We start from the raw sequence: 9,904 nt of genomic DNA, 5'->3' as shown, positions 1-9,904 counted from the left end.
GTGAACAAACTAGGTATAAATAACTTGTTCATATGAAGCTCCTGGCTTGATGAAAAAGACAATACATCAGACCCTAAAATTAGCTGTGCAAATTTTTAAGCTCCCTAACTGGAAGTAGGGACCACAGTGGCCAGTGTCTCTTAGAGAGAACATGGAGAATGGTGTGCATTCAGTGCTGGGTGCCTGTCTGCATCCCTGAAGAACAATGTATCCCCCTGCCTCTGTGAATTCCTGAAAGAATGGCTGCTTTTGTGAGTTTAAGAGACAGAGAAAGAGAGAGAGAGAGAGAGAGAGAGAGAGAGAGAGAGAGAGAGAGAGAGGAGAGCGCTTCCAGATTCTGATTTTCCTAGATGACTATTTTGTTCCATGCTGTTGGCTTCTTTTCCTCACTCTTTCTGTACTTCATTTAAACCTGATGGTTTCTTAATCCACGATATTGATTGCCATCTTGAACCTAATTTGGACATTAGTTTTCTGGCTTTTCTCCCATCTACATATAATCAATACACCTTGGTGATGATTCTAAAGGACTGCTCAAAGGGGAGGGGGCAGGTTCTGGGGCTTTGGGGTTTTTAATAAGTTGCGTGACTCTGCTAGCCTGTACCACGCCCCCACCACCACCCAGTGAAACACAAGAACTGTTGTTCCTACACGGTAAGGTAGGCCTGACAATTAATTAGTGATCATAAAAAGGTACACTACAAACATCTCTGAAAATCTCATAATAAACCTTATCGTCTTATTCGTTTAATATGTGCTAATAAAATACGTCTTTCACAAAAAGGCGTGTACATACAGCAGGCCTCACGTCTTCTTTGTGTTCCCAGCAGCACTGGTGCAGGGTTTCTGAGCCTAAACACCTCAGCCTCGGGGATAGCAGTCACAACAAACTCAATGGACAAAACCGTTCCTGGAAGCTTCAACAGCAGGACCCTGATCCCAAACTTGATGATCGTCATCTCAGGACTGGTGGGGCTGACAGGAAACTCCATCGTCTTCTGGCTCCTGGGCTTCCGCTTGCGCAGGAACGCCTTCTCCGTCTACATCCTAAACCTGGCTGTGGCTGACTTCCTCTTCCTCCTCTGCCACATCATAGACTCCGTTCTGCTTCTCCTCAAGTTTTCCTATCCCAACATTATCTTCCTCCCATGCTTTAACACCGTCATGATGGTTCCCTACATCGCAGGCCTGAGCATGCTCAGTGCCATCAGCACCGAGCGCTGCCTGTCTGTCCTGTGCCCCATCTGGTACCGCTGCCACCGCCCAAAACACACATCAACTGTCATGTGTGCTACGATCTGGGTCCTGTCCATATTGATCAGCGTTCTGAACCGGTATTTCTGTGGCTTCTTAGATACCAAATATGAAAATGACAATCGGTGTCTGGCATCGAACTTCTTCACTGCGGCGTGCCTGATATTTTTGTTTGTGGTCCTCTGCCTGTCCAGCCTGGCCCTGCTGGCCAAGTTGTTCTGTGGCGCTGGTCGGATAAAGCTCACCAGATTGTATGCGACCATCATGCTCACAGTGCTGGTTTTTCTCCTCTGCGGCTTGCCCTTTGGCATCCACTGGTTCCTGTTAATCTGGATTAAGATTGATTATGGTGTGTTTGCTTATGGTCTTTATCTGGCATCACTGGTCCTGACTGCCATTAACAGCTGTGCCAACCCCATCATTTACTTCTTCGTGGGCTCCTTCAGGCACCAGCTGAAGCACCTGACCCTCAGAACGGTTCTCCAGAGGGCTCTCCAGGACTCCCCTGACACGGGTGAAAATGGAAGCAGTGTTCCTCAGGACACGGTGGAGATGTCAAACAGCAGAGTGGAATAGTGATGAAGACCTCTGCCGGAACCTCAGAGGTGGCTTTGGAGTAACCACCACTCTGCTCTCTCCTCTCAGCCTTCTGACCTGACATGCCTCAGTGGTTCACCATCGTCTCCAACAGATTGTCATTGACTTAGTTTTTCTACTTTTCCTGAGTAAAAGGATTTATCTGAAAGTATCGTGTCTTCATCCTTCTTGACATTAATAAAATTCTCACGCTAACTTCCTCTGAAGCTTTCTTGCTGTTTCTTTGCAACTTTTGTTGCCATGGAAATAGCCTCTGTCCAAAACCACAACTCTCTTGTTTGTGATTGCTGAGAAAGCAAGACATGTAAAAAATGAGGTAGCAAGCCACAATGAACCACATGGCAAAGCATACATGAGAAATATGGGTTAATTTAAATGTAAGAGCTAGCTAGTAATAAGCCTGAGCCATCAGCCAAGCATTTATAATTAATATAAGCCTCTGAGTGGTTTTCGGGAACTGGTGGAAAAGAACTATCGGTTTACACTGCACAGTAAAGACAAAGGAGCCCCATGGTTTCCTATGAACCATCCTCATGAGACAACACCTTCAGCAACAGCAAAAATGTTTTACACCTATGCAATTGTAATGCTGTTAAGAGTAGCCCTCAGTCATAAGACTAATGTACAATTTACAAAGACAGATGCCCGCTGAGGCTCAGATGCTGCACTACACTGCACACTCTCACAACCCTGTGATTCAGCAGATGAATCCTATGTCTCCAGCCAGCTGACCCCAACAGCCAGAAATCTTGAAATAACTGGGAATGTGTATGCTGTGAGTTCTAGATTAGGAAGAGCAGCTGGGCTATATTCTCAAGCTGGTTCCATGACCACCTTAGATCTCATGTCCATCCATGGAAACACAAGCAGATAATGGAGTTAGGAAATGTCACTGATCTGATTTTATTCCATAAGAAATGTGGGACCTGTTTTTTTAACAAGGCTATGGTGTAACATGAATCTTAAGTGGTGTTATTATAAGAAACTCAGAGCCAGATATTGGGGTGAAAGCTGAAAGATCAGAGAAGCAGAGCAAGCCACAGCCAACCTTACCTCACCAACTCCTCAGCCAATCCTGTTTCTGTGAATCCTCTGAGTACTGAAAGCCTCTGAGTCCTCACTCGAAAGGGTCTCAGCTGAACTGCTTTAATTTCTGTTTCTTCGAGCTTTATATACCTTTCTCCACTCTGCTGTCACTTCCTGGGATTAAAGGCAAGTGTGCCTCCCAGTACTGGGATTAAGAGTGTGTGCCAACACTGCCTGACCTCTATGTCTAATCTAGTGGATGGCTCTATCCTCTGGCAAGCTTTATTAGGGTACACAATATATCACCACACTGTGGTATGTGACTTTATTGTAATGTAATTGTGGCCTGATTATAAGAACCATACTGATTAAGAAAGACCCAGAAATGTTTCCTCACGTACACAAATGAGCACATATGCCTTGTACATGACTGACAGCTGACTGGAATTTGGAGAGACTGCTGTGACATGTTCTTTCTGAATGTAGAGATGGTACATGTCAGGCATCGATATTACCATGACTCCGTCGGCCATAAACATAGATGTGACTTTGTTCCTAGTCTCAGTTCCTGCTCCCAGCAGTGAAGAAGAGGTCTCCTTGCACAGATCTATCTTACAGATGCCACTGACTCTGAATCCATCCAGAATAAAATAGAGATGTGTCAACAGAGGAGAATATCTCATTTGTAACTATGCAATTGAAGTGGGTAAGCTGGAGATTTCCTGGGATGCTTGAAATCTAAACTGATGGTTCTACAATTTTAGCCACCACATAAAATTTTTGTGGCAGGGTGGGAAAATAAACAGTCTAGACACAATAAAATGGGAGAGGGAGAGAATTCATTGTGGCATTGTTAATAATAATAATTTAAAAACTTTAAGATTCTTCAAGGAGTGGTTATCAAGATCACACACACACACACACACACACACACACACACACACACACACACACACACACACATCTTTATTGTCCTGGGCTTCTGCCAGATAGTTGATCTTAGCTGCAACAAGGATCATAAGCTGGAGTGCCGTGAGCTCTGAGCAATGTCCATAATGGCCCTGAACAGACAGGTATTGGCATAGACTTGCAAAAGCAGCCAGAATCAACTCCAAAGTAATGTCACATCAGACAGAGCCATCAGCCCTGCGCTAGCCAAAAGGCAGCATCCTTTTGTCCCAACTCTCCTCCTGAGGACATCTCCTCCCCCTGCTGGTTCACAGGCTGCAGAATTAAAGAGAGAGATAAAAATAGAATGGGAGGAATTTAGGAAATATGGGGAACAAGCAGAATGTACCCACTTGCCCAGTACAGGCTTTTTTGAGAGTAAAGAGTTCTGGCCTCAGAGTAAATTTAGTGTTCCATTCCCTGACTAACCCTTAACTCTAAATGGATTATGGCTTGAAAGTTGATAATGACCTAACAGAAACCTCATATTTGAGAAAAAGTCACCTGAAGATCTTTGCAGGATATAGACTTTTTTCTTTGACAGTATAGTGAATGAGGACTCTGCAATGAGCTACCTCCCCAGCCTTCCACTACCTGGACATCCAGGCTAAACTCTTTGTAACCCCCTGCAACACTGTGACAGAACAGAGCAGATCGGCTTCAGAAGCTCTGAACCGAACAGTGGGAGAAAGGGGCGTGGTTTGGCAATGTTTATGCTCTCTCTATACATTTTCATTTATTTCCTTTCCAAAAGCGATTGGAAGAAAAAATATAAATTTACATGTTACTTAATTATCATAAATGCTTGAGACATCTTCCTGCCTAGGTGTCTAGGTTATAACATTTCTCCAGAAGACCAATGTCCTCATTAGTGGTGACTGATATTCAAATGGGTAGTCCAGCTACAAAGTACCCTGTCGGTTGTTTTATAACACTATATTCTAATGTACTTGTAGGTGTGTGTGGTATGTGTGCATGCATGTATGTGTGCATGCATATATGCATGTATGCATGTGTGCATGAGTGATATGTGCATGAGTGATGTGCGCTCATGAGTGTGTGTGTGCATGTATGCATGTGTGCACGAGTGGTGTGTGCATGCGTGTGTGTGTGTGTGTGTGTGTGTGTGTGTGTGTGTGTGTGTGTGTGGTGCTTTTTCACCTTTTGTTTGAGACACCATCACCCCCATTAGCTTGGTATTTCACCACACCGGCCAAGATGGTTAGCTACAAGTTTCCAGGGACCTTATCTCCCATACAGTCTCCTGTTTTGCAGCACAGATTACAGGCAGGCACCACCACACCCTGCCTTTTATATGGTGCATTAGTTACTTATCTTGTCATTGTGACAAGATATCTGATCAAAGCAGCTTGAGGAGGGAAGGGTCTGTATTGGCTCATAGTTCAAGGTGAGGGCTGTCATGACAAGGCAGTCACAGCAGCAGGAGCCTGAGCTGCTGTTTACATCACACCCACTGTCAGGAGGCAGAGAGCAATGAATGCTCCATGCTCATCTGGCTTTCTCCTTTTTATTCAGTCTTGGACCCCAGCCCGTGGAATGGCGACACCCACGTTCAGGGTGGGACTTCCTAGCTCACTTAACGTAATCTAGACAGTCCCTCACAGGCGTTCCCAGAGACTAACCTAACCCAGATAACCCTTGTCTTCTAGATGACTCTAGACCCTGTCAGACATGAATATTAACCATCACACATGGACGGGATTTGAACTAGGTCTTTAGGCTTGCAGACAATTGCCTTCCCGGCTGATCTATCTTCCCAGCACCACATGGATGGGATTTGAACTCAGGTCTTCAGGCTTGCAGACAAGTGCCTTCCCGGCTGAGCTATCTTCCCAGCACCATTTTAGCTCTCACTATTTCAGAAGTGTTGTGTGAATGGACTCACACACTAACTTTGAGTTTGTCCTTTTCCTCTCAGCACAATGTCCTTAGGAGTCCTCCAAGCTGTAGTGTGCACCAATAGGTCATTGCTGATTTTTTTTTCAGCGATAGAGCAAGATTCTACAACTGAGAAGGTATTTGGAGTGTTTCCTGACTAGCTGTCATAAATAAAGATGAGCTCAATGTGTTTGTACAGATTTTTAAGTGAACATCATTTTCCATTTCCTGGGATATGTGCCACAGTGGAATGTTGGGTAGAATAAGAAGTACATGTTTAATTTTCCAGGAAATGCAAAAGTACTTTCCATGGTGCTAAATTGCATTATGTTCCCATTGGCAGTGTGTGAAAACTCAGCTTTCTCCAGATCCTTGCCAGAGTAATTTAGACATTCTATGAGCTGTATGGTTTCTTAGGAGCCTTGTCTCCATAGTTTGTAAATGGGACCTTCTTCACATGGACCAACATCTGTCTCTCTGGCCTAATCACATCTTCTTTTTATTGTGCTTCTTATTTTATTCTTCCACAATTATTGTATAGCATTTTCCTAGAGATTCAAACATTCCGTCCTTCAGGGAAGCTCATTAAGAAAGAAAGTTGCCCAGCCTGGTGACAGAAACCTTTAATCCCAGCACTTTGGAGATAGAAGTAGATGGATTGCTGCGAGTTCAAGGCCAGCCTGGTCTATATAAAAAGTTCTTGGGCAGCCAGGGCTCCACAGAAAGGTCTGAAATCCCTGTCTCAAATCTTACCCCCAAAAGAAGAAAAGAAAGGAAGGAAGGAAGGAAGGAAGGAAGGAAGGAAGGAAGGAAGGAAGGAAGGGAAAATGATTTTTAAAAGAAGAAAGAAAGTAAACAATAGTTTCAAAATAGCTTTAGGAAGTCCTGGAAACTGATCAGATTCTCTAGGCCCCTCCTCCCCAAGAACATATAAAGAGTAAAGACTGTTGAGAAAGACTGTGAGACAAGTCAAGAGGCAAAGGAGCCTCTGAGACCAGACCAGCTGCCTGGAAGGGGCTCAGCCCACCTGGGGCACCTAGACACAACACTCTCCGGCCTGTGGAGATGCCTACAGATTGTGCAGTGAGTTCCAGGGTCCCAGGTTTTGTGAGCTGTGACCCATGCTGGGGTAGGTTTTGGAGATACAGCTGTCTTTGAGTCATTTCTGCTTCTGTAAGTGACCACTCATCTATATTCCTGTAGGTAACCCCAACAGAAGTCATTGGTTCACCGAGTTAGACTAGGTACTTTGGTGTTATCTGTACTTTGCTCTGCCATCTACTCCCTACCTGGAGGGAATAGATGTGTGTTTCATCTCCCCAGGAAAAACCTGTCACACAATTACAATTTCATGCATATATTGGACTTTAATTGTATCCACTTCTGTAGGCAGAGTTTTCCTGTCCAGTAGTCACTCTCAGATAAACACACTGAGGCTTATATTAATTACAAATGTCCGGCCAATAGCTCAGGCTTATTACTAACTAGCTCTTGCAACTTAAATTAACCCATTTCTATTCATCTGCGTGCTACCCCAAGGCTTGTGGCTTTTACCTCTATCCCATTTTGTGTGTCGGACTCATTCTCCGGGTGGCTGGCGACTCCTCTGACTCCGTCCTTCCTCATCCCAGCATTCTGTCTGTCTCAGGCTGTAATGCCCAATCTCTTCCTGCCCAGCTATCAGCCAATCAGCTTTTTGTTAACAATATTTTTATAAAACAATAGATATTTACAGTGTACAAAAGGATTATTCCACAGCACACTTCCCATCACCCTCTCTTATCCCCATCCCGCTCTGGATACAACTCTTACTGGATATGACCTCCCTAAATAGCCACAGTCTGAGATAAGGGGGACTGAGATTCCCGCAAACAACTACTGGAGGGACACGGTTAAGTCCATAACAAGGTCTTTATTGTGTATTTGCTGAATTCATCCCCTGAAGAAATGTTCTGAATGTGGTTTTTCATTTGTCAGATTTGTGTTGCTTGACACGGCCTCCTTAATGAAATAGAGATCTTCATTTAGATCATAATTCTGGAAACTAAAAGTTCAAACATCATTCAGGCTCTGGGGTGAGTCTTGCAGTGGATGTTTGCAGTGCACATGGAGGAGGGATCCCTTATGCAGCCAGAAATCCCTAAGACATGGGAAGGGATGGCCAGGCCTGCCTGCCCCTTCTACAACTGTGTCTCAAGAACTTCAGGGATTGCCTGAGAGTGGGACTCCCAGAGCACCTATGAATATCCCAGTAGGCTGCACTTCGTAAAGTTCCACAGAGCCTATCACCATGAGAACCAGGTGTGTAGCTGGAGTTTTCTCCAGTCCTGCCTGGCCCACGGTCAGGACAAATCTCTTTCACCCTCCAGTCCCACAGCCACTCAGACCCAACCAAGTAAAAACACAGAGACTTATATTGCTTACAAACTGTATGGCCGTGGCAGGCTTCTTGTTATCTAGTTCTTATATCTTAAATGAACCCAAATCTATTAGTCTATAAGTTGTCACGTGGCTCGTGGCTTACTGGTACCTTACATCTTGCTTTTCATGGTGGCTGCTGGCAGTGTCTCTCTGACCCAGCCTTCCTGTTCCCAGAAATCTCTTCTCTGCTTGTCCCGCCTACACTTCCTGCCTGGCTACTGGCAAATCAGCATTTTACTTATACAGAGTGATATCCACAACACCAAGTGCCAATCACATGAACTCTCAGAGGGGTAGGAGGATACAGTATCCAAAACTTAGCAATAATATTAGGCTACTTATAGCAGGAAGAACAAAAAGGTGAATCAAAGATTTAAAACTTTAAATATCTACATTACATGAAAATAAATATTACAAACTTTATCAAGTGAAAGAAGGAGAAAGAAGAATATGCTTTGTGTGCTTGAACCATTTATATTTCATAAGGGAATCAAACTGATCCTTTTATTCATAGTGATGAGTTAAAAACAAATAAAAGAGGCTAGTTAGATGTTTATTTCACACATGTGGGGTCCTGGGTTCAATTCCCAGAATCACAGGAATAAGTGAATAATAAAATAAATTTGGTCTTCAGAGCCAATAATAATAAGAGAAATAAGAATAGATGATGGTGCCGGGCGTGGTGGCGCACGCCTTTAATCCCAGCACTTGGGAGGCAGAGCCAGGCGGATTTCTGAGTTCGAGGTCAACCTGGTCTACATAACAAATTCCAGGCCAGCTAAGAATAAATAGTAAGACCCTGTACAAAAAAAAAAAAAAAGAATTACTGACAGTGGAAACAGTAGCAAGTAATGGTCTCTAGAGTGTGAGACTCGGGGAGTCTCCATCTGCATACATTTCTCTGTCATTAGGAACAAAAATGAATGCATTGCTGCCGAGACAAGATAAACCTTTACCTAGTAAACCTTCGATGGTTCAATTCTTTACTCATCACATAAAACTCCATAGTGCAAGCTCACCTCACTTGATGCTAAGGTGAGTTGGCAATTAAAGAGAAGAATCACAATAACTTTTGAGAAATAAAGCAAAATCAGGAGGCTTGTGTGTGAGTGGAATTAGGGCAGATGCCAAGAAACACCTCAGTGATGGATGGTGTCTTGGTTGACTCTGGTCTCTGATTTGCTCCCACATGGTGCACAAGAAATTGCATGAGCCATCCGGAGCACTGATAGGCTCCAGCTAGCCCCCATCTCTATTCCAGGCTTTCAAGGCATCTCACAATTTACAGAACCGGGCACTATCCTGTCACTCAAGCTGAGAATGGATCTTCCCTTCCAGAGAAGGTCAGCTCCCCACCCTTGACAGGAGAACGGAAAAGATAAGGGTGCATTCTAAAACTTTCAGGTGTCCTCTTGTGATGTTTCCTCTGGGTTCACGTCCCTGTGTCTCCACCACAGGGTGCGAGAAGCAGAAAGTCATGGAGCTTCCTCCAGGAGGAAGGCAGGACATAGACACTGCCTTCCAAGCACTGGGTGTTATCAGAACCTTTTGTGGTGTCCTAAATGGGCTTACCCAGACCCTCTCATGCAAGTCCCTCTGTCCTCTCCTCCATTCCTACCATTCAGATCTGTGGCCACAGAGATGGATGCCTCTTGCATTCTCTAAGAAGCAGAGTGATATGCAGCTATTGTTTTCCAGGATGTAAGGCTACAAAGAGGGTTTTATGGCCCTGCTGCCTTTTCAAACACTTTCTATTGTG

General features: G+C 44.3%; 1 protein-coding gene across 1 annotated transcript; it reads left to right on the top strand.

The window, feature by feature from the left end:
* The first annotated feature begins 831 nt into the window (after positions 1–831).
* LOC131902345 (mas-related G-protein coupled receptor member A) lies at positions 832–1,935 on the top strand. The gene has a single exon (XM_059253344.1). The coding sequence runs from the start codon at positions 895–897 to the stop codon at positions 1,828–1,830; it is 936 nt and encodes a 311-aa protein (XP_059109327.1). The 5' UTR covers positions 832–894; the 3' UTR covers positions 1,831–1,935.
* Positions 1,936–9,904: the final 7,969 nt, after the last annotated feature.

The sequence above is a fragment of the Peromyscus eremicus genome, chromosome 1, assembly GCF_949786415.1.
Source record: "Peromyscus eremicus chromosome 1, PerEre_H2_v1, whole genome shotgun sequence".
In the NCBI taxonomy this organism is placed as follows: domain Eukaryota; kingdom Metazoa; phylum Chordata; class Mammalia; order Rodentia; family Cricetidae; genus Peromyscus; species Peromyscus eremicus.
This window is presented reverse-complemented; position numbering and strand designations above follow the sequence as displayed.

Bases quoted from the DNA above. Each gene is read 5' to 3' on its own strand.
- LOC131902345 (XM_059253344.1), top strand. From the start codon at position 895: ATGGACAAAACCGTTCCTGGAAGCTTCAACAGCAGGACCCTGATCCCA.